Source organism: Rhinoderma darwinii, chromosome 12 (assembly GCF_050947455.1).
Source record: "Rhinoderma darwinii isolate aRhiDar2 chromosome 12, aRhiDar2.hap1, whole genome shotgun sequence".
NCBI classification, from domain to species: Eukaryota; Metazoa; Chordata; class Amphibia; order Anura; family Rhinodermatidae; genus Rhinoderma; species Rhinoderma darwinii.
This window is the reverse complement of record NC_134698.1, coordinates 54,492,372-54,518,056: the sequence shown is the minus strand read 5'-3', so window position 1 is coordinate 54,518,056 and position 25,685 is coordinate 54,492,372. Positions and strand designations below refer to the sequence as shown.

General features: G+C 42.2%; 1 protein-coding gene across 7 annotated transcripts in view; it reads left to right on the top strand.

Annotated features, from left to right (window-relative positions):
• RALGAPA1 (Ral GTPase activating protein catalytic subunit alpha 1) overlaps positions 1-25,685 on the top strand; it is a 159,553-nt gene that overhangs the window by 37,964 nt on the left and 95,904 nt on the right. For 3 of the 7 annotated variants that reach the window (XM_075843354.1, XM_075843350.1, XM_075843349.1), the window contains exons 7-17: positions 178-293; positions 3,597-3,735; positions 4,738-4,946; positions 5,532-5,762; positions 7,727-7,927; positions 9,496-9,630; positions 9,719-9,867; positions 10,647-10,776; positions 11,294-11,531; positions 12,493-12,654; positions 17,739-17,909. In XM_075843354.1, coding sequence (XP_075699469.1) covers positions 178-293; positions 3,597-3,735; positions 4,738-4,946; positions 5,532-5,762; positions 7,727-7,927; positions 9,496-9,630; positions 9,719-9,867; positions 10,647-10,776; positions 11,294-11,531; positions 12,493-12,654; positions 17,739-17,909 — 1,881 coding nt within the window. Of the gene's footprint in view, positions 1-177; positions 294-3,596; positions 3,736-4,737; positions 4,947-5,531; positions 5,763-7,726; positions 7,928-9,495; positions 9,631-9,718; positions 9,868-10,646; positions 10,777-11,293; positions 11,532-12,492; positions 12,655-14,583; positions 14,725-17,738; positions 19,053-25,685 lie in introns of all 7 variants that reach the window. The other 4 variants (XM_075843352.1, XM_075843348.1, XM_075843353.1 and 1 more) reach the window with 3 other exon arrangements.

Here is a 25,685-nt window from a genome sequence, read left to right as displayed (position 1 = left end):
AAAACTGTAACCTTATTGACACAATAACTTTTTATGTCAAAATCATTTCTTTGACCGAATAATGGTAAAACTTGATGGAAATAGTCTCTTGCCCATATTACCTAAAAGAGTGGTATTGTAGCTAACAAAAGCAAAACTTTATCATCATCATCATTATCATTGTTGTATTTTCTGCAGGTCAAGTTACAATTGAGGAAATTACACCGCTCGTTCCTCCCCAGTCAGGGGACAAAGCGCATGAAGATCTAACTAGTTATTTTCTTGAGGCCTTGTTGAAATATATGGTGATACAGGTAACTTTCATTTCATGTAGTTTTTTCTGTTCTTAAAGGGAAGGTGTCATGATTTTTTTTTTTGATTTTTTTTTTTTATCATATTGCTTTTAATATAATATTTTCAAAAATGTTATTTAATTGTGTTGTCATGTTTTACTTTTTAATGTATTTTTACTTTTACTTCTCTATGGGGACTGCCATTTTTTTTTTTCATCTCTGTATGTGTCGATTAACGACACACATAGAGAGATGCTATACGGCACATACAACCCCGTAGAGAATGCGAACGGGAGCCGTTCCATTCTCAGTTGCGTGTGCCATCTGTGTGGGAACGGCGCATGCGCCGCTCCCGGCCAGACCAAAACGAAGCTCGTTCGTAGAGCGAAATCTGGCGCTATTTTCATGTAGACCCGAAGCCGCTGCCGGACAGTAAGATGACGACTTCCAGCCGCGGCTTCCGGTCATGTGTTCAACGAAGCGAAGGCGCAAGGAAGAGGAGTGTAGACCAGCGGAGGCGGCGGCAGGAGCAGGGAATTTATGTTTGTGTATTATGTGCGTGTATTTCATGTGTGATACTGTCTGCTGAGCCCTGCATCTAATCCTCCTAGCACTGTGCAGTCGCTCAGAAAATGGCTTCACACAGTCTAGGAGGTTTGAAGACATTCAAACCCCTCCTTCTCCTGGCACTAGCCAGAAAAATGGAGGGGGGATTGTGTGAGGACACTAGAGAGATTTTGTCCACCCCAAATTTGCAGTATATATCAATGAGGTTGCTTTACCACAGTGACCATGCTGCAATGTTGGGAACTGCTCCCTCTAGTGGCCAGCACATGGAAATGTTATAAATTAGAATCTAATTTATAATATTTCCTGACTTGTGAAAAAATGAAAACAATGTGTAATCACTCATACTAATTGTTTAACTGAAAAAAATAAATAATAATTTCTAGCGACACATTCCCTTTAATTATTTCAGTAACTAAGGCTTCTTTCACATCTGCGTCGGAGGCTGTGTCTCAGATCCGGTCAAAAGTGCGAGATAAAATAGCGCAGCATGATACGCTATTTTGTCCAATTAAAACGACGGTCGCGTGACAGAGACCCAATGGAACCCATTAAAGTGAATGGTTTAAGTCAGGCGCCGATGGTGTCTATCATGCGACGGATCAGGCGCTTCTGGTATTATCATCGTTCTGCTCCTATGAAGGAGCAGAGCAACGGAAACCACAAACGCAGATGTGAACGAAGCCTTAAACTGGTCATAGACATTGGTTTTTTTATTATTTGTATCTACAAACATTGGACCAAAAATAGTCATGTAGGCACTTCCAACGTATTGGAAAATCTCCATTCTTATTGAAGGAGGAATAGTTGAACTTTTAATTTCCAATGCATAGGGCTCTGAAGACATGCAGCTGCCATTAGTTGATACCACCTCTAGAACATCTGCTAGACTAAACTACATGTCCTACATGGCACAAATAACTGTCCAGCCCTAGCATTGGTCTATTGTGAAAAGTGGCATTTGAGTCACGTGGATTCACTTTTTTTTTGCTGTTGGAGTCAGACCTAAAAAATTGCAATTTAACCCAACCTTCAGTGCCAGCTTTTTGTTACGAATGCCTGCTTTTGTACTCCTGGGAAGTGGCAAAGGAAGCCATCTAGCATAAGCATTAAGCAAGAAGCACGGTCTCTTAACCCTTTTAATGCTGTACACATCGTGTAATCTAACAATACACATATTCGTCTCCATCCACAGCTGTATAGTTCAATAGAGCAAAGAAATATTGATGGCACGAGATCCATTGGGGGGGATTTATTACCGTGTTTCCCCGATAGTAAGACACCCCCGATTGTAAGACGTATCGGGGGTTTCAGGGGGGTCGGCTAATATAAGCCGTACCCCGAAAGTAAGACATATGTCTTACTTTCGGTGAAACACGGGGGTATTTCTGATGCGCGGCTGCGTGATTTTCGCGCAGCCGCCATCATAGAGATGAGTCTGGTCGCCGCCCGTCACTGTCCAAGGTGCTGAAAGAGCTAACTCTTTCAGCACCCTCGACAGTGAATGCCGTGAAAAAAAGAAAAAGTTCGTACTTACCGAGAACTTCCCGGCCGTTGCCTTGGTGACGCGTCCTTGGTGACGCGCCTCTCGACATCGGGCCCCACCTCCCTGGATGACGCGCCAGTCCATGTGACCGCTGCAGGCTGTGCTTGGCCTGTGATTGGCTGGAGCTGTCACTTGGCCTGAATTGTCATCCCGGGAGGTCGGACTGGAGGAAGACGCCGGGAGTTATCGGTAAGTCAGAACTTCTTTTTTTTTGACAGGTTCATGTTTATTGGGATCGGAAGTCACTGTCCATGGTGCTGAAACAGTTTAACTCTTTCAGCACCATGAACAGTGACTATCTAGAAAATCGAGCAACGCAACGCAATATAAGACATACCCCGAAAGTAAGACATAGTGGGGATTTTGGGGATAAAAAGAAAGTAAGACACTGTCTTACTTTCGGGGAAACACAGTAGTACTGTCCTAAATATAGACAGGATAAAACTAGACCAGATGGCAAAAACGGCGCCAAATTTAGCCCGCTGCATGATTAAATTTGGAGCAACTCACTAGACTTTATTTTTTAATTTTTCAAAATCACAATTTGTATCTGACACATTTGTGCTTAGACAATTTTCCCCTATGTTAAAACTTATCCTAGTGCCCAGGAGAGCGTTTCAAGGATAAGCTGCTTATTGTCAGGTTGTCATATCTTCAAAATGAGGGGACAGGCAGCAGAAAGTGTTTTCAGGGTGGGGTAGCAGGGAAATGTAATTTGCAGCTTTCCCTAGACTGACTCATTAAATCCATAGAGGATCCATGGTAATCCCCAAGATCCCCGCTGAATAAGGTTTTATTAGTACATCCTACTAAAAATGTGTCCCAGACGGCATCCATTGTTATCAACCATACTACTCCTATTCTTGGCCATAAATGAAACAATAAGCTTGGGGTTGGGAGGCAGCTTGCTGTAGAAGAAACCCTCACCATGTGCTCTGTCTGCTGTGCAGTCTGGGCCGCTAAGCTTCACTCTCAATGAGTCTCCAGCCAATGATGGGGTGGATAGGCGTACATGGATCCTGTTTCCACTGCCACGTTTCTACAAGCTAGAAATGAATGAGGAAACCACTCGGCACAATTTCTAGGTTTTATTTTTTTTCCTTTTTCATTTGAAGTGTACCTTTTTAGGTTTTGTGATCCTTTCCTGTGATACATTTCAGTGCATATTCCAATATTTTGAAATATTTGCTTCTTATTTCCTCTTCCCGCAGGTCCGGAGTTTAGAATGGCAAAATAAAGATAAGGAGGAAGATGGCTTTGCCTTCTTGTTCTCCAACTTCAAGAAATACTACATGCCTTATATTTTCCCTGCCATGAGCAGAGAAAGCAGCCTATACAACCCTGTACTTGGTAAATTGATTGTCCGTGCAGTTATTTGTTGTGTTCCTGTCATTGTCATCTATAGGTTGACTGATGTGTAAGTAAATGAATATGACTTTCTGGGCCTATAATTTATCTTATTAAAACTCGCTATTTCCGAAATGGTAGTGGGGCCTTTTTAATGTTCGGTTTAGAAGAAGTGAGTAATCGGAGGGGTAGGAGACGTGTGTCGGAGTAAAGTAAGTAAATGCAGTTTACACAAACAAACCGCTTCCCCTGCGGGGATTGATTTCTATGAGGGCCGACCGCAGCAGTATTAGACCTCTGCGGGCACACAGGGCGTAACCGCTTTATTGCGTAGTTTGGGTACTGTTATTTAGAGAACTGTCTGAGTTTGGGCACTGTAGGGTATGTTTACTTGTACACTGTGTGATTGTATTATTTGGGCACTATGCAGTATACTATAAGAGGGGCGTCAATAGAAGGTGCTGCGCTGGGCACCATCCAGCCCTATTCCGGAATCTGTAATTATGGATGACCCATTAATTTTCATTACCCGCGGACAACTTTCTGTATATTTACAGATGTGTGTCAGGGCTGTAGAAATGATCCGCAAATTATAGGACATGTCCTATTCTTGTCCGCAATTGCGGCACGGACCTGCCCCTAGAAGTCTATGGGCACTTCTGCATTTGCGGACGACTATGGATGTGTGGCCATCAGATCCGTATTTGCGGACAGTAAAAACCCTTACGGTCGTGTGCATGAGGCCTAACCATATCCTCCTATAAAGATCTTTCTGCTTTCACGTTTATTGAGAGTTTGGCGCAATCCTGAGTGGATACAACTAGTGTCAGTGAAGGCGATTCTGTAGCTATTTCGGCGATTGTTACGTGGTGTGCTGTTGAGGGTCATGTACGTGGATGTCATAGAGTGTGAATTATACCAGGTATATGCGTTTTACTGGATTGCTTGCATTATACTGTATATAAATATTATAGTTAAATAATATAGCAATATAAATATTTGCAGAGATACCACAAATGAGACCAAAACCTCACTATATGCTTGTCCGGAGGGATGCAGAAAGCAATGAGGCTCATTACTGCACCAAAGAGCCCTTTCTTAACGCCCGGGTGATTGTCATTCGATGGCTGGTGTCCTTCTGGCTGGAACCCAAGCCACACACGGGGACTCTCATTCCTGGGACTGAAGGGGAGAATGTGCCAAAGAATATACAGGTACTAGGACACCGAATAATCCACTTTGCATGCAAGTCTGTATCTTACTATTTCAAGATCTCTGTTTGCAGTCTGTGAATGGGAACAGTTTTGTTTACATCTAGAAATGGAAGACCGGTACAAACCTAATACTAATACAGTTGACTACAATTGTATCCAGTCTAGACGACCCTCCGTGAGTTACACAACCTAGTTTCTATTCTCGTAAATTTTACATACATCGATATATATCCGTGAACTGTCAGGAATGGGAAGAGTTTAGGGCTTCAAATGTGTTTAGCTCACAGAGGATTACCTAGACTGGATGGAACTGTAGCAAGGAGTTTTATACTTCAATTCACTGACCACAAGCGAGATCTTGAACACAGACGAGTAACAGGACAGGGGGTGCAGGATCTGTATTTTTTGTTTGGGACGAGGGCAGGGGGTTGGTAGTGTGTAGGCGTTTTACTTCTTCCTAATGCTGCTTTGTAAATGACACACGAGATTTATCATTTTGATATTTGAGGCATCCCATTTGTCTACTTCTAATATATTCTGCATTGTTTTATTGTGTTACGTATTTCTATAAATGTCATTCTATAGAGAGCTGCTGCCAACCTGGCTGCCCAGGAGGAAAGTAGAAATGAAAATGGAGAAAGGACAACCGAGCCTGAGCAATCCCACTCGAATACCAGCACCCTGACTGAGCGGGAGCCGAGCGTCTCCAGTCTGTGCAGCATTGCTGAGGAGCATGTCACCGACTACGAGATCATCCGCAGGTTCTTCTCCAGCAGGTGCTGCGATGTTGACTTCCTCATTGAGATCTTCCGGCAGGTGAGAACTGTCATTAAACTTGCAATATTAAATGTATTTAACAAAACTTTTCTGAAAGACTTCGATTTAAGCATAGTGGGAGACTGGAAGGTGTTGCGTTGGTTAGTAGGGAAAACATTTTCTGGCGTCCGTGGGAAAAAAATTGTACGGTAATGCAAGCTAGGTCCAGTGTTTTTATTGCAGACCAATAATCAAACTGATAATTTGGCATTTAGAGCCCAAATAGAAAAGTCAGAATCCGTCGTCATTGCTCAGTTGGTCGGGCGTTTGTCCATTCATGACCAACTTAAAAGGATTTTCCACCAAAAATAAGTTTTTGAAAAATATGTGCAGCCTGAGATGTGGAGTGGTTCTCTGGTGTCATCACATTGCCAAGCCAGCTTTGAGACGAAAAATGTGAGCTAAAGTGGTTGCTTGGGATTCAACGCTCCAGTCTTTTCAATGGGTTGTCCAGCAGCACATACCTAGTAACCAGCCGGCCTTTTATTAACTCAGGTCTTCAGCTTATGGAAGAATTGCCACTAAATTGAGAGTAGAGAAATGGTACTGACACTTGGTAGGACTTCGACTAAAAGTCTGTATAACGACCACATATGGCTGGAACGATGAGAAGTGTATGACGCTGATTGGTCACTGATTGGTCACTGATTGGTCAGCGTCATACACTTCTCTCCACAACGCCCAGTTGGTAAAAAGTAAAAACACGCCCAGTTGTCTATTAAGAGACTAATTAGCATAAATCTAAAATTGCTCATAACTTGCTCAAAAATTATCGTTTTTCAAAATAAAAACCACTGCTGTTATCTACATTCCAGCGCTGATCAGATTATGTAGGAGATAGGACACTTATAATCTGGTGACAGAACCTCTTTAAGAAAAGCTCTTAGAGCTGTAATGTTCCATGGATGAAATGAAGGATCATTCACAAGGAGTTCTGCCTTCATCTTTATTTTTATTACATAGGTTGTTCTCTGTTAGCAGGCATTAAAGGGGTTGACTCTACAAGAAAAGAAGCCGGCTGAATAAAAAGAAAAGTAAATTCCCACCCCGGTCATAGTCATGGTGAAGCGTCCCTCCGTTGACGTGTAGTCCGGCCTCCTGAGATGATGATGCAGCCCATGTGACCACTGCAGCCTGTGAGTGGCCACTACAGTCACATGGGATGAAACGTCATCCCAGGAGGCCGCCAGGAAGAACAGAAGAAGAAATAGTCGTCATGACGACGCCCGGGTCGTATAGTATAAGGCCTAATTCACAGGAGCATATTTCACGTCCGTGTTACGCGCGTGAAAATAACACGTCACACGGACCTATGCAAGTCAATGGGGCTATTCCGACATTTCGTGTTTTTCACGCAGCGTGTGTCCGCTGCGTGACACTCACTGCATGTCCTATACTTGTGCGTTTTTTGCACATCATGCATTGAAGTCAATGGGTTTGTGAAAATCACGGACAGCACACGGACGCACATCCGTGTGCTGTGCGTGATTCACTCAACATTTGCTAATGAAATGATGAGAAAAAGAAAACCACCTCCTTCATTTTATTTTGCTGACGTAAATAACGCATGACATACAAGCGTAAAAAATACTGACCAGCACCATACACTGACGTCACACGGAACTGCAACGCAGGGAAAACGCTGCTTTTTTTTTACGTGCGCAAAACGGACATGTTCATGTGAATAAGGCCTAAAGGTTTTTTTAGTTCGATTTTTGCGGCGGAATCACGACGATTCCATGGCAAAAGTCATAACACTTGGCTATTTGTTGTGGGTTTTACATCCACATTGAATCCGATGGGGAAAATCTTCAGCGTTTACGCTACGTGGAAAGTAAATGTTAAACCGTATGTTTTGCTAGCCATTCGAGGTCTCTGCTAATTTCTTACGTTTGACCTAGGCTTAGAAAGAGTTCTATTCTGAAATGTTAATTATTGATTATCTGATTGCATCTTCCCATCAGTCTTTCTTGTTACCGGTGTGTGAAGCTGCAGCTATGCGCAAGGTGCTAAAGGTGTATGAGCAATGGATTAAACAGAAGGAAAAACCTTGGTTCATGCAAGAACCTGATAAGCCGTCTGCATTAGATGAAGGCATTGTTATTTCTGTTGAACGTCAAGAAAGTTTCACTGGGACTTGTGAAAAAGGAAAAGAAGGTGAAGAGGTAAGAGTATAAGAAGCACCATGATTTCCATTGAATTACGGAGTTTAGCTCCTGTAAGTTTTTGGAATGACAGACATCACTTATTGGGGTTCATCTGCCTAGAGTCCTCCCCTAGAAGGGAAATCTCCATGAACATAATGAACCTCTGACACATGGTTATATGATGTGTTGGAGACTTTTGTGATGATCATTTTAACTGAAATGATCACCACTTCTAATCCAGACAATGAGCGGTGGATAAATGATCTGCTGTTGGCACTTAAAGAGGCTCTGTCACCACATTATAAGTGCCCTGTCTCCTACATAATGTGATGGGCGCTATAATGTAGGTGACAGTAATTCTTTTTATTTAGAAAAATGATCTATTTTTACCACTTTATGAGCGATTTTTAGCTTTATGCTAATGAGTTTCTTAATGCCCAAGTGGGCGTGTTTTTACTTTAGACCAAGTGGGCGTTGTACAGGGGAGTGTATGACGCTGACCAATCAGTGACCAATCAGCGTCATACACAAACACTAACATTACTGCAGTGTCCTGATAATGAATATACATCACTACCAACCAGGACGTGATGTCTATTCGGAATCCTGACACGTCTGAATCTTTTCTGTGAGATTTCCAGCAAGGCAAACGTAATCTCGTTTACATCGTAATCTCGCGAGATTACGTTTGCCTTGCTGGAAATCTCACAGAGACCCTACAGAAGTGGTCAGGATTCTGAATACACATGACGTCCTGGCTGGAGGTAATGTATATTCATTGTCAGAACACTGCAGTAATTTTATAGTGTGTGTATGTAGCTGCACATTGCGATATAGCTATATCACTAGTGCAGTGTAAATGAATGGAGAGGAGTGCATGATGCTGATTGGTCAGCGTCATACGCTCCTATGTACAACGCCCACTTGGTCTAAAGTAAAAACACGCCCACTTGGGCATTAAGAAACGAATTAGCATAAAGCTAAAAATCGCTCAAAATGGTAAAAATAGATTGTTTTTCAAAATAAATAGCACTGCTGTCATCTACATTATAGCGACGATCTCCTTATGTAGGAGACAGGGCACTTATAATGTGGTGACAGTCTCTTTAATAATCTTGCCTTCCATAATTACTGTGCTAGAAAAAAGTTATAGTGACCTATTCCTGCCTGGCGAATGCAAGAAGAACACTCTTGGCATCTGTTGAGTCTATAGGGTTCTATGAGACGGCCCGCTCCGTATATTCACGGGGAGTATTTTCTGGCGCTTACTTTGAACATTGTATAAATAGACCTTTTATGTGTATAAGGGCCTCGATCATTTGTTCCCACGAAAGTGTCTGACCGTGGCCTATTCCCCATTGAAATAAACATGCATGTTGGGGCTGAGTGTGCTTGCTTATGGGGGAGACGAGAGAGGTAGCTGTATTGAAACCAATGTGAACTAACGCTCTAGATCTTTAGGCCTGCGTCACGCGGCCGTGTTTGGTCTGTGACATACGGACCATATGTCGGACGTGCTTCCCGGACCGAACATTGAATTATGCAGTTGGCTATAAGTGGTCGTTGCCTTTTTTGTCTCCTTATAGGATTCACTGACCGTTCCTCAAGGTCACGTCCGCACATCGAGTTGGTCGAAGTGTCACCAGGATTCCAGTAACAAGCTCTCGGAATCAAATCTCTCGGACAGGAATGTAAGGGCTGGCGCTCAGGCTGTGTATCAGGTATTTATATACATCATTTGGATGGATGTTATTCGTGGATGAAGCCGTTATCAATGCTTATTAGATGTTGGTTCTATTTTATCAATAGGTTTTTATTGTAAATGCTGCAAATATCATTTTGCTTGAGCCAGCAAATGACAACAAGACGCTGTTAAATGAACATACGGACATGTGTAAGAGGGTCCTGAACATCTATCGTTACATGGTGGTGCAAGTTTCCATGGATAAGAAGACCTGGTAATAGGGGCAATTCAAAATGAATACAGCTATGAACACATGGTTGAGATCTCTGCAAGTTGTGCAGTATATTTTCAGTTCATATTGAAGTTTCGACTTTGAGGGGTTTCGAAAAGGATATGTGGAGACTTCGTGGTGGGGGCCGGCACTACTCATTAGAACTAAGGGGCTGCAGCGCTAGTAAAGCACTGCTGCCCCTTCGTGCTTTGTTCTCTTGGGTCAGAAGTGGCGCTGCGCATGGACGCAATTTACTTGAATGTGGCTGCAGTTCTCGGCACGCCTCTCGCGGGGAGTAGCGCTTTTTTTTTTTTTTTAGCATCAGTTTCAAAAGGGCCTTTGCTCTATGGATCACTAGGGTTTGCGATGATCTGCCCCCCCCAATCAACAAGTTCTGACCATTCCTAGCAATATGCCATACTTTGCACCCATGAGAAAGCCCTTGTGGGGTCATGTCACCAGTGATTATACGTGTTACAATATAATACTTTATGACCTAAAGTAGATGTACATTGATAATAGGGTCTATCTCATGGGTTGATTCACAAATAACCTCATTCATTTGTCTTCTCTCTTACATTGTAATAATCTATTGGACCAAAGTTGAGGCAATTGTAATTATTGACACACTTGCTTGATCAATGTGATATCAGCCTTGGTTGGTCAGAAGAGTACAGGAATTTTTACAGAATAATCTTGGAAAATAGCCGCTCGTAGGTTCAGATATTCATTACATTTGTTTGTTCCTTTTAAACACCTTTTTATTACTGTGTCGTGTTTAGGATGCAGCTGCTACTGGTCATGCTCAGGGTGACAGAGTCTGTTCTGAAGATCCCACCACAGGTTCTACAGCAATATCAGTGCAGGAAGAATCAAATTTTGGCTGGACGGCTGGCAGGACCCCTGTTTCAGGTAAGTGGGACATAGTGTGAAGGGTTACTAAAGAAGTTCATGTTACATGTGTTGGAAATTGTTAGCAGATCTAAGGAGGGCGCAGAAGTGATCAACGGCTTCTTAGTTGATCTCCTCTTGTACTAGAATGACGGTCAGGCCTCTGAAGGGGAAGTTCTGGTCTCTTCTCAGATGTTTGCGCTATTAACCAGGGGCGTTCGTCTGTATTGTACGACTTTCACGGACTCTCTTACTTTCACCATGTTCTGATGTGTTGATGTCCGTGGAGGCAAAACTTGTCAAGAAGGTGCTGCACAGCATATCTCAGCATTCCCACCTTTCTATTGACCTCACACTTCTAGATAGTCCTGCGCTTCTTCTTTTTTTTTTATTCCTTCTGTTTTTTCTTGTGGTGTGTTTATAAGAATTATATAGAAAATAAATCTAAATGACATGCAACTTTATGATTTAATCTGTTAATTTTGCATTGTGTAAATATCAGTCATACGAACAAACAGTTTTTTGTTTTTTTCCTTAGACCCTGATTGTTGCGTGGATTAAGTCCAGCCTTCACGTTAGTGTTTCCCGAGAATTGTGGGATGATTTATTGGCAGTTATGTCATCGCTGACTTACTGGGAGGAGCAAGCCACGGAATGGGCGCACACCATGGAAACGTTAACCAAAGTGCTGGCCAAGAATGTCTACCATCTTGACTTGAACGAGTTGCCGTTGGACAAACTAAGCGAGCAAAAGCAGAAGAAGCACAAAGGCAAAGGTTAAAAAAATTCAAAAGCTCACGACAATGCTCATTCTACATGAAAGGGGTTGTCTGGTTTAGAAAGTCCATTTTCAAACACCCGGTTAGTGAATAACGGGATGCCCGCTGTTTAGGACTTTCATCTCTTAGCCAGACTAGAGAGGCTATAAAGAGCCTCTCTCCTTTAGAGCACCTGGTATACCATATATTACGTGGGCAGGTCATGGATTTTCATGGGAACTGTGTACTTCTTTATTTCCCATGCTGTGGCATTGCAGGGGAATTAAACATTCTGCTGGATTCCTCCACAGATAATCCTTATCGCTGGGGGTCCCAATACTGATAAACGCTGCGATCGGCTTGACGTCAGGGGACCCTTCTGACAAAAAGGGATTTTCCAGAGTAGACCACACGATTAATTTAAATCTTCTATAAGCTTGTAACCGGTCTGCTGCATGGGTCGATATTCATTCAAATAGCTGTCAAGGTAAAAAAAAATCTCCATCTCCGAAAACAGGTGAAGCTAAACAAGTACTATAGCCGTATGGTAAACTATTAACCTCATGTTCATACATTTTTTTTAATTTTGCCGATCCGCAAGAGATCCACTATAGCATAGTGGATGTGCGGTACAGCTTTTCTTCTCCCCCATTGTGTGGCAGTAGGATGTATGTTGGCGCTATATAGTAAGACCATATTAAATATTCACCTGTGAACATGCAAGCAGAAGAGTTAAATGAAATGACCCCAAAATAACATGGTACACCCTTTAACAATTCAAGAATGACCTCCTCATTGTGACACGTTGGACTGTAGGTCCGATTATGAGGGCTGAAATAGTGAAAGGAATTGTTTCTTCTCTGCTGTCACAGCAGCGCCAATGCAGCTCTTAGAAGCGATGGTCACGGGTGGATAGACATGCATAGATGATTACTTACGACACGTCACCGTATGATACCAATTCTTTGCCTTTGTGTAGGAGGTGGCCATGAATTCCAGAGAGGTGCAGTGGATAAGTCGTTTTCTCGAGGGTGGAGTAGAGAGCAACCTGGCCAGGCTCCTATGCGCCAACGCAGTGCCACTACCACTGGATCACCGGGCACGGAGAAAGCAAGAAGTATTGTGCGCCAGAAAACTATTGGTATGTGAATATTCTAACATCAGTCAATATTCCATTCCTCATATCAGTCCATGACCTCACTGGTGGCAGGATTCACTACTGGGGGGTGAGTTGGTATGTTTTTTAAGTCGATGAAAATCTAGATTGCATTTATATCAGCAGAAGGTGTTGGTTAGAATCATTGTGTGTGTAGAAGCCATCCGTATTGTGTCAATCTGCAGCATTTCCGTTTGCTTAGCTGTCTTTTATTTCCACATTTTAATATGTAAAGTATAAAGTGTGGTCTTTATAGCCTTTTACTTTAAGGAGGATTCCTAATTTATGTAAATAAGACTTCTACATTATATAGGAAAAAATAACTAAAGTGTGTGTATGTATATATATATGTGTGTGTGTGTGTGTGTGTGTATGTATATATGTGTGTGTGTGTGTGTGTGTGTATGTATATATATGTGTGTGTGTGTGTATATATATATGTGTGTGTGTGTGTATGTATGTGTGTGTGTGTGTGTGTGTATATATATGTGTGTGTGTGTATATATATGTGTGTGTGTGTGTGTGTGTGTGTGTGTGTGTGTATGTATATATATAAAATCACAGAGGGAGGTTTATCAAGAATAGTTAAAAGGAAAAGTTGAGCAGATCAGAGCTGGAATCGAATGGTTTGCTATCGGCAACGGCTGTAAACCCTTTTATTACATGGTTACTTAGGTTGAAAAATGACACGTGTCCATCAAGCTAAACTTGTGTCATGTCCGTTCTACATCATTCAATTCTTGAGTATTCATAACACTCAATTCTATATGTCATTAGTTTGGCATCTAGCCCCTTTTTTTTTTTTTTTTTTTTTTTTAATGCTTTTGTTCTATCCGCCATCACTACCGCTTGGTTACTCTAGGAAAGGAACCCTGAGTTACCTTTTCCCCACATGTAATGAATGTTTCCTGCTCCTTTGTACAGTTCTTGGAATGAATGAATGAAGGGCCAGTTCTTTGTATTGACCACACACATATCTTCATACATTTTAATAAGATCACCTCTGTGTTAAATAAGATTTAGTTAGTTATGAGTAATGTACTTGTTCCACTCCCCACTCTCACAGGCATCTCGAAAGCTGTTAGAGTTAGTTCACACAGAGTTTTTTGGCGCTGAAAAAAAAGAACCAGGCGAAATCACCCTCCATTGATTTCAACTGGAGGCAGAGACGTTTTGTATTTTTCCCGGGCGTCTTTTCACCGCACGTGGGAAAAAAAAAGTGGCATGGAGTTTCCTGCGCAGTTTCCAGCTCTGACCTCCCATTGAAATTAATGATGGGGGGGGGGGGGCGGGCGAAAAAAACCACGACGCTAGTTTCTGAGCGTTTTTTGCTGTATTTTTTGCTCGTGGTCCTTGCATTAGCTTCAATGGCCGCGGGTGAAAAGCACCGCAAAAAAATAAGTGCCGGCAGATCAATATCTGCCTCAAAAATCCTGGGGCAGATTTTTTTTTTTGCCTGCAATAAAACTCTGTGTGAACAGGGCCTTACGGGGTGCCCTTGTTTGGGGATCTGCTGTAGTTGTGATTCACCACATCTTGCCGGACCTCTGCCGGTATGACTTGGACTTGGGATGTTGCCCTTAATTCCAGTCATATCAGTCAGGGTTGAAGCATTTCTTAGTGGAGAAGAGCCTGTATTGTTCCATTCTAGGACCTCATCTGCTTTCCTTGTGTCACGCATCAATGTGTTATTACTGTTTGTGGTAGATTTTTCTGTCTGCCCTTTTCTCTGTTTTGCCATGTTCTTCTTCATAAGAGCACACAATGTTGTAGAGTTTCTCCACGTGCATAATTTCACTTTCTGCCTGCTTCTTGTGGTTTTGCTGCACTCTCATCAGTCACTTCTCTCTCTTCTCCGCTCCCTCTTCTCCCCGATCTCTCCTGTCTTTGTCTTTTTTTTTTTTTTTTTTAAAGCCATGAGGAGCCGATCCATTGGGGACAGTGCCCTGCCATCCGCCTCTATCCGCAGCGCTAAAAGTGCACCTGTCCTGATCCATCCTTCCAAACCCCTTCTGCCTGATATTGTTCTCACTCTGCTTTCCGATGAGCTGTCAGGTAGTGGCACCTCTGTCTGCACCCCATCCCCCTGTCTGCAGCCCCTCTAATCACCCAGAAAGGAGCCTTATTTATGTCTGAAAGGGAAGGGTGGAATCTGCGTTCCTATTCCCTCTATGCACGTTCTTTAATCGCTATTATCAGACATTCTCAAACTTATTTACGGACCGATATGTGCTGCTCGGTAGCCTGGACTGTGGTTCAGATGTCTGTGAATATCCTGCTGTCTCATACTATTGGTTGTATAGTCGAGCCTTGTGAATTTTTTCATTAGTTAAAGGGACACTAAACTTGTAGTCGGTGCATTCTCATTTACCGTGCAATTGAATACAATTTATATTGTTCCTTGTTTTCTACTGTTTCAAGCCAGGGTGTTCTCCAATAACAGAAAATTGCATTAGGAGACCAATAACATTATATCCCACCCCATTGATCTCTGCCAGCTAAAAATGAAGAAATCGGAAGTAAATGAACCCCTGTGCTCGCTGCAAGATTTCTTCAAGACTGTTTGTCGGGAACGAGTAGAAGATCTTGCAGGCTGGTAAACCGTGTGGGCAATTCTTCTCATTTATTTCTAGGTTTAGTGTTCCTTAAGTTATAAGCGGATGTACGCTTTAAGAAAAGATGTCAATAATTCTAATCTCATTCATAAATGTCTTATGATGAAGGCTTCGGCCATAGTAATTATTTTGCCGGCAGGATATGACCAACGTGGCTCCTACTGTAAACAGTGCGCTGCTCCTGGCATCTAATATCCAAGACAAACCGCACATCATGCGTTTATTCTAATGAAATCTCGGGTGCCGGTTACTATGTGGTTTTAATCCAGCGGGCGCCGTATGCAAATGAGCGCCGAAGATTCCTGCAATCCACAAAGTGTCCTGTATTTTAAGCAGAAACAATGCAGGACACTTCCTGGATTTCGGGACTCTTCAGTAGTCACTTGCATATGGGGCCCCAAGGAATAAAAGCACTTTTTTTATGGTTCATGATTGGCTGACTTAGTTTTCTTACATGCCCATGTATCCCATCATCCTTTGCTATATATCGGTATTAGCAGAGGCGAAAATGTGATGACCGTCTCCCTTTAAAATTCTGCTATTTGCATGAGGTAAGATATCTGGACTACATTGGCAAACTTTTATTTTCTACAATTTTGAGACTGTCTGATATGATCGATGCACTATATAAATGCTGTTTCTGCACTAACTTGCCATATTTTGTGTAACTCTGTATTTATGAACTGGATATGCTCTAACCTTGTATTCATGCCTTTTCCATGTGCGCTCAAGGTCTGTCGCCAGGGGTTACAGGACGGCAGCATTGAACTTATTGTGTCACAGTCAAGTGATCTTGTTAATTTATTATTATGCGGTTTTTAAAGTTTGAACAACTTGAGAAAGATTTGCATTAAAGTGCATCAGTCCCCTTTACATGATGCCCCTAAAAAGTTAAATTATTAGGCACATTCTCTGTAAAGCTTCTCAAAATGTAAAGTTCATGGGTCCTGTGTGGTGCCCCCACTGCCCTACAGAATTGGGCACTGCAGTGCAGTTGGAGAAGGGCTGCTGGCAGACAGGACTCTACTCCAACTGCACCACTGGCTGCCCAATTAGAGAAGACCCTTGTTACCTCTTTATAATGTACACCTGTCTCCCAACAGCAGCATTTAGGCTGCCCGTACACGCTGCTGTTTTACTGCGACTTGCTGCGGCTTTGTGATGCGGTCTTCAGCCGCTCGACTTGTAAGTGAAGCACTTGATTTCAACGTGCTTTACCTGTACACGCTGCATGGCCGGAAACCGCATCTCAAAACCGTGGCAATTCGCACCCTACCGCAGCACGGCCGCAGAGTGTACAAGCACCCTAGAGGATATTTTGTAAAAAATTGTTTTCTAAAATGTTTAGCACTCCCGTCATCACCACTGCTTTTCTTAGTGTAGCAGCCACCAAACACTTAGGAAGTCAATTGACATGTTTTCTTGTATTAAAGAACTAGTAATACATAGCTGTATGTAGAGGGAGTCGTGACAATGTAACAGAAGCATGCTGCCACTGTTTCCCCCCATACATATCTAGCGGTGTAAGCAGTTTGGGAGGGGGGGGGGGGACACAGACTTCCTTTAAGTTGAGGAACGATAGTTTCACGATGTTGGGATTAAAAAATAAATACATAATAAATAAATTATTCAGATATATATATATATATTCTGAAATCTTGCCGTTTTCTCACTGCACACGTCACAGAGCATGCCCACAACACTCTCACATAGAAGTGAATAGGTTTGTTTTTTTCTGACCGGTTTCCCATGTCCACGTGGCTGCTGTAAAGCAATCTCTGAACTGCCCCCATAATCACGTCAATAAAACGTTTTAAGCATGTTGGTTTAATTCGTAAAAAAAAATAAAAAATCACAGGTTATTATATTATCTTTTAAAATTTTTGTCCCCAGCATCCGTTTTTAAGGTGCATACCGCAGGTAGACTGATTTTTGCTTCTTTTATTACCTGTGCTGCTTGCCGGGTGGGTTGGACGGTCTGTGATATGCAGGGGATATATTTCCATATAGCGCCCAGTATGTATCCCTTCCATGGAGTTGATGCGGAAGAGTTTTGAGACCAAACCATTAACCCCAATAGTTACTAGCCGTGTTAAGGTGTTTGCATTAGATTTGCCCCCCCCCCTTGCATGCTGACATATATATTTATATCAACCCTCATACTAACGTTATGCCCCCCGATTCCTGATAGTTAACCCTTATCTTCCAGAATCCTGTGCCTGCAATGAAATGTATTGATTGCCTGTGTAGAAAGAAGCAGAGAAACTTGGGTGGTCTATTTTTTTTGTGTTTTACCAGGAACACATGGATGTCACTGTTTTATCATGACAATCCTTTATGACGTTGACTTCTTTCTACACAACTTCAAGATCTTATGAACATAATGAATGTTTTCAACTTGCTTATGTAAATGAACACAACTTACAGTATTGTTTTTCCTCTTCTGTTTGACAGAAATGGAGGATGCCCCTGTCCACCCACGTGTACCTCGAGTGAGGCATTATTCGCAGAGCGAAGAGACCCCTACGGAGACATTTGGAGGAGCCAATGAGGAAACCTCAACTTTACCGCGCAGCAGCAGCACGTCTGACATCCTGGGGCCCATTGCAGCTGAGAGAGTCAAAGGTGCAGTGCCAGTTGCAGACCATCTTTCCCCCCAGACTTTGGACCCCCCTTGTGCTAACACACACGGTCAGGAAGCATCCCTAACACAGGCGGATGGCAGTATATATGATCACCTTTGCCAATTGACGGGCTCCGCTAAATTGACAGATGCTGAAATTGATCAGGGCTGGTATGAGGAGTTAGAGGGGGGAGACATTATGCTTTGTTTAAGGGGGTATTTAAAAGAGCAAGGCAATGGGATGGATCAAAGCACGGTCGGGTCTACTTTGGTGGATCACAAAACCGAACACCTTGAGGATTCCGAGTTGTTCACTAAAGGAGAGGGGCATACAGTGTTGTCCGATGGGCACCTTCACACACAATTGTTTCTACAACAGGCGGAGAGTAGTTCAGGTTTAGAAGTGCATATAGCTAGGAAACCTGGGGGATTGAAGGTACCTGGTAGGTCAAGGGATGTTCATGTGAGGATACAGGCCGATGGAGAGTTAAATGAATATAAAACGGTCCTGGAGCAAGGCGACCGGAAGAAAGGGCTGTTTAGACAAGCTGCAGCAGAGGAAGATGAGGTTCCTGAACTGCAATCTTCTCAGCCGCCTCAATCATCTGGCGGTGAACATGGGGGCAACGTAAAGAACTTGAGTGAGTCTGTGACGCACAAGGCCAAAGGAATGCGCCGGAAACGCAACAACGTACAGGTCTCCTTCCGCCCTTCAACGGAGGCTGTGCTTTTCTACAATTCCATGGAGAACAAAGATGCCCCTTGGAAAGCCAGGCTACGGAAGTTAAGTGGTTTGAGTTCAAACTCCTCCATTGTGGTAGATACAGGAAAGCCCACGGCATATGCTGCTATGGGTGCGGTAAGAGTAGCGTCAGGAGTTAGCCAGTCAAGTATTGACCAAATTGATGTTCCCTACCCTCCCTCACAAGTGCATAAGGAATCGAGCCGCACCAGGCCCCGGTCTAGCAGTCAAGAGAGAGCCTCTTCTCACGCGTCTTTAGGAGGCGTATATAAATCTGTTGTTCATGCTCTCTCAAAACCTAAGGCCGGCGTGTCCCTGCAGAAGCAGCAAAAGATGGCAGCCGAGGCTCCACTGAAGGACCTGTACGGTCATGTAATGGGCTATTTTGGAAGGAAGGCAGCAGGTGAGATCCTTCAGCCATGGGCAGCGTTCCCAGAGCGCACGCAGCGATGCAGCACCCGTTTGGCTTTGTATTGCAGACGAAAACCCCCCCCCAGCTGCCAGCAATCAGGAGCTTCTTTTGGGATGACTTGCCGCTTACACCTCACCCATGGCTCGTTGACACCCTCTCTGGGATCTTTGCATGTTACTCCCTTGTGGCTGATCTAACCTTTCGGAAAGTGTTTTACCTCCCCTACCTTTTTCAGCAACTCTGCTTTCTTTACTAATACACCTGTTATTTCCTGGCTATTACGGTTTGGTTACTCGATAGCCAGGGATCACTTCTGTTAAGTGTTTTGTCCTGCAGTCGTGTCGTTTTGTTTTGTTACACGTTACTACTACTTGAGAACACAATGAATGGGGAGTCTTTTCATTCATGTATTTAACAGCTATTTCAACCTGTCCAGTTATGGCCCCTGAAGTGCACGATGCAGGTATATCACAATGTCCGCACCCTGAAGATAGACCAGGCATCAGGATCATTAATGGGGAATTGCGGTATTCACAAAAGGTTATCCGTTGTATAATTAGAAATTCTGCATTTTTCTGATATACTTTCTGTTTCAAGCCCTTAGGCTTTTCAAGATCTCTGCTTGCTGTCCTGTAACAGAAACCGTTATCGCTCACTTCCAAGGGATAACCATCTCCCTTAGTCGTCTAATGGACACACAGGTGCAGGACTGATTACAGTTCCAGTCCAGTTTTTAGAGCGGTGTCTTGTAACGAGCCATGCACCTGTCTGATCATCACGTGACCAGGGAAGATTTGTATCCATTGGACGCAAGCAATGAAGGTTCCTATTAAATAACGGCAAGCAGAGATCTTAATAGACGTGAGGAATTGATACAGAAAGTATAATGGAAAATTGCATGACTTTTAATCCTAGAAAAAAGAACCGCATTACCCCATTAACTTCTAAACTAGCTGCGGATTTCACCCACTTCATTCCTGTAGGACAGGGGTCAACAGCCTTCGGCACTCCAGCTGTGGTAAGACTACAATTCCCAACATGCACTGACAGGTTTTGGCTGGAATAATAAAGCCTTTGACTGTCAATGCATTCTGGGAGTTGTAGTTTTACAACAGCTGGAGTGCTGAAAGTTGCTGTCTCCCACTATAAGATCCCTGTCCTCTTACATTTGGTTTACGCCTGTGACACACCGGAGATCTTTGACAGCCGGTCCACTACTTGGACTTTTGATCCACCCTATTGTGTATGTATTTGGAGGACCATTGATTGTTGGCTGAAAGAACGTCATCGTTCTCTTTTTATTGCCATATGTCTATAGTCGGCTTTTATGAATAACGATCCTGATGCCTGTTTTTTTTTCATCAGTGCTTTCTGAATGTGATCCATATGATCATGTGCACAGCCTGCGTAACGTACTTAGATGGCTATATGTGAACAGGCGCCTAGGTCATGTCCACCACTAAACACTCATTTGCAGTTTTATATATAAAATTAATCTGCTTTACAAATTATTGAGTGACTTTGGAAAAACATTGCATTACTTTGTACTGATCTTCGGCTACAGCTTGTATTCTAGTTCATAGCTGCATTTAGAATTCAGCTGAAATTTCCCAGAATTCCTTGCTGGTCCATCCTGGCAGGGATCCCTATTATTCCAGGCATTATACTGCAATTCGAAATGGGAAAACTTACTACTATAATGAAGCTGGTCCGGGTGTGTCGAAAGTTAAAGGCTATGGAAACCTTTGGTGCCGTTTCTTTTTTTTTTTTTTCTTTTATGTAATGTATGTTTTTGGCAACTAATAAGCACTTTTTTTTTTAATAAACCTTCATCAAAAACGTTTCTTCATTTCAGCCCTCAGCTTCTATGTATCCACTTTACATAAATGCTGCTGAAAGCCGAATCAGTCAGTGAGCTGGACTGACGGCTCGGCTGACAGCGGCTCCTGTGTGCCTCTGACTACTCATCCAACCCTAAGGGTTTGTCCACACGTAACAGAATTGCTGCACAAATTTTCTGCAGCAATTCTGCAGGAAGTAGCAGAAATTCCGCTGCGCAAAAACGACACCATTTCCTGCGTTTTTTTTTTACTGCAGAATATGCTGCGCATTTTGCTGCGTTTTTTTCAATGCTGGGAGACGGTGAATTCTCCACTGAAAAACGCCGCAATTTCGTCCACTTTCCGCAGCAGGAATTGACGCAGAACGAAAAATACGCACCGCAGGTCAACTTCTGTTTGGAAATGTTACGCAGCGTGTGGATGGGATTTGTTAACTCTCACTCACTTGGCGACTACTGTATTCTGCATATTTTTTGTCCGCAATTCCGGACGGAAAATACACAGCAATTCTGTTACATAAGGACAAAACCTAATAGTGATGAAATATAAGTGCTTATTATCATTAGATACATACATTACATAACATTTCCCATAGTCTTTAAGCTTGTGGTCTGTTTCAAATAACAACCAGCAGAACTATGAATTCAGCTCTGAGCTACAATACAGTCTGGACGCAGGACCAACTAGCAATAAGTAATGCAATTAATTTATAAAGCATTTACAATTTTTTTATGTACATATAAACTGTAAAATAGTGCTCCAAGGTGAACATACCCGTGACTACTTTGTTGCAACATGTTATTTGTTTAGTGCCTTGTTTTACAATGTTTGTAATTCATGCTTTCACAAGTTCTGCTGTTCAAATAGGGATAACTGCAATTCAAGAATTCTTGTATATCAGGACTAATAATATAGTTGATTTATATGTTAAAAGCCACTTCACTTTATGCGCCAGAATTGTTACAAAACATCATGTCCAGCGAGACAGACTTAATGGAGCATAATAATTCCTTAATGATGCATACAAATTACAATACTTACTTTAAAGGGCACCTGTCGCCTCTCCTGACATGTCTGTTAGTAAATACTTGTATTCTTCATGAAATAACTATGCTGAAGGATCTTTTATTAGAACTCTGCATTGTGTCGTTCCACTGTTATTCCTCCTGGAAATGTATGAATAAATTTACAACCAGGTATTACCTTTTCTTTTATTAATAGGATGTGTCCTTACGCACTCAATCAGTGCTGACCGTGTCAAGACTGTATAGGGACACACTTTATTGACAAGGGCAATGGAAACACCCAGGTGTCAGTTTATTTATTCTCTTCCAGGAGGAATAACAGAGGAACGGCACAATGCTGAGTTCTAAGAAAAGCTGTTCCAGAATTATTTTATGGTCAATGCAAGTATTAACTAAAACGGACATGTCAGGAGAGCTGACGGGTCCTCTATGCCAACGCTACTGGGTATTTTGTTACTTAAGCACTGTATACAGTATACAAGATTAAATATAATCTGGTGCAAGTACCCTGTAATGTAATAAAATATCTGTAAAGTTGCAATGTTGCCAGTAGGTATGCTCTCACCCTACAAATACGTTACATCAGTGCCATGAGCTGTGAATTGGCCATTCCATTTTTAATCCCGACACGATTGGGCTACAATATGACGGAGGTTGAAAGCTTCTCTTATAAGGGTTGTCCAGTCCAATGTGAATACAGCTCAACTATTATAGAAGAGAAAGTTGTGCAGATTTCTAATATACATTTTGTTAATTTCCCTCCCTGTTTTTAGGATCTCCGCTGGCTGTGAATGGAAACATTCTTTGTAATATTCAGAGACTGCAAGCCTGTCCTGACTACTGCTGGTCACATTGCTGCTGTTTGGCACCATGGGGCAGTTTTACTAATACTGTCTAAGTTATACACATCGTAAACTTGACATGGCAGTCAAAAAATGCGCCAAATTTATTAAAGTGTAGCACGCTGTATGATAAATTTATCGCATCTTGCTAGACCCTTTTCCTTATAAAAACCTATTAGCCAGTAAATCTACCCCAAAATGGCTATGTTTACACGTCGGACTTAAATTCTACGTAAATATTTGCGTGGCAGAAATCGGAGACTGAGCCTCGATTTATTTTTTTTATTTTTTTTTTGTGGATTTGCTTCTACTCTTTGGCTAATCTTCTGCATTTCCACCCAAAATAAGTGACATGCGCCTTATTTCTGCCGCAGCCCCAAAATCCACATGGAAATTTTCCACTGCTTGTGAACGGGGGTTACGGAAACACTATTCACATACATAGCGTGCGGATTGTCATCGGATTTGATGTGGATTTAATCGTGGAATCTGCGTTGAAATTTGGGTCAAACCCTTTGTGATTTTAAACACCGCATTTCTTTACTGGAAGGAAGTCCAGACTGATAGTTCTTACCTAACAACAAACTCTAAAATATGTGAAATTAACAAAAAGAAAATTTTCATTCACTGACTGCAAGCAGAGATTTTTAAAATGGAGATGAATTGAAAGAAAATCTGTTTGTAAGCTTCATGAGTTTTATGATTAGCTTTATTGGCAGATGACTGGACTGTTCCTTTATTGAGAAGCCTCAGATTTTGCATAAGATTTTCCAACATGCTGGAACGTCTCCTTCCTTTGAGGTACGGCAGGAACAATGTGGATCTGATTTAGAGCCCAGCAGGCCAGGAACCAGCATAATAAACTCTTTATCCCACAAACTAGGACAGGTTTACTTTGTATGGAGCACGCAGTAGTAAGATCCGGCCAATTTATTAAGAGATGCGCGCCACTTAACCTTGTCGCGTCTTCTGTCCGCGCACCAGAAAGGGAAATCTACGCAGCTGTGAGCTGGTGTAGGTTTTTACTAGACTTTATGCCAATTTCTAACGTAAATTATAGTAAATGTGTCGCCAACACAGACTACTTATTTTAATTTGCAACTTTTTAAAGCCAGAAAACCGGCATAAAGCCCGTCCTACATCCCCCCCCCAAGTGTCTTATGGTGCCTGCAAAGAAGCATCCCATACCTCTCTTGCCTACAGTATCTGGGATTTGAGGTGACGTTGTTCATGTACGATAACTAGTATTGATCAGGAAATGCGCACCTTCCCTTCTATTTTCATTAAAATAGGTGCCCTTTTATTTAAGAAAGTTCTATTTAATGGGCTCTATTCTTATATTTCTATGCAAGCATCACATCCACTTCCATTCACTAATGTTCTTAGCTGAGAAGACGTTCCAGCCATGTTGGGGGTCTTTTGCACGTTGATGGGGGATCAGAGTGATGACTGCAAGCCAAGCAACTTGCGGATATTTTCAGCCAGATTTAGTATCCTTACGTATGATGACGAAAGTTTTCAGAAACAACCGGTACGTGTTACATTTTCACTGACGTCATATTGTCGTCGTCATCTTCATCATCATCACACTTGTCACGTATTAATTTGCAAGATCTTGGCGCTGAAGCAGTGTGCACTGTAAATTGACGCTCACGTCCGTGTTTTGCTAGCATTTGCTTTGAGTGTGCCTTGTCGTAACAGAGTTTGTGTGTCTTTGTTGAAATGCTGGTATCTGGGAGAATTGAATCTGGTATCTGCTTTATTTTAAGAAATGGACTACCTGTAAATTGCTTTCCTGGGTGAAAAGGGATATTAGAAATCCCTGAGGAGTTTTGTGACCGTACAAAAGCTGCAGGTCAAGTCCTGTTCTACAGGTCAAGGAACTCTGAAGTGACTCCTTATATCCTTTAAAGGGGTTGCCTGGTTTCAGCAAATGAATAAAAAAATTTTGTATAATGAAAGTTATACAATTTTTCCATATACTTTCTGTATCTCTGCTTGTTGTTATTCAGTGGGAACGCTCATTGTTTTCTTCCAGTGGATATAATTCTGTCCATGGTCATGTGATGGACACACAGGTGCACGGCTCGTTAGTTACACTATGTGCATCAGAGCTGTGTCTTCTAACGATCCCAGCACCTGTGTTCATCACATGACCATGGACAGAATTATATCTACCGGAAGTAAACAATGATTATTCCCAATGGATAACAACAAGCACTGATCAAAACCGTGAGGAATTAATGCAGAAAATATATTTGGTAACTTTCTATAACATTTAATTACACAATAAATAACATAAATTTGCTGAAAGTGGACAACCCCTTTATTTAAGAGTAGGGGGTACATTATTCCTTGCACCTGCTGCTGACCCTCTGTCACTAAAGTGTCTATAACAGTGCCAGCTACAATGCCCTACATAGAGTGTCAGGTACGAGGCCCCCATATAGTGTGTCAGACAGTGCCAGCTACAGTGGCCACCACCCCAAACAGCAGCCACTGAATCCGCCCCTCCTCCACAGTGCTGATCTCATCATGACCGCTCGTATGTAACTTCCTATTCCTGTGCTTGAGGTCAGAAGAGCGGAAGAGCTCCTGGTACAGACAGATGCGCGGACAGACACCCATCTACTCCTCTCTTTAATCTGTGTGTTGGGGTGCAGATCACACTGATAATATAATTATAATTTTGACATGCAGATCAATGGTAAAAGTCTAATGGTAAATCTCATAAAAAATACATGTACTTACCAAATATTACATAGCCCTGTAAAGAAAAAGGAAAAATATACATATAATTTATTATAGCAAGAGCTTATGTCGTCCTATAATAATTGGGTTCTATACTTTTTAGAAATAAACCGGAATGTAATTAAAGGCTTATTAGTATTTTGCATTTAATTTAATTTCTCTAAA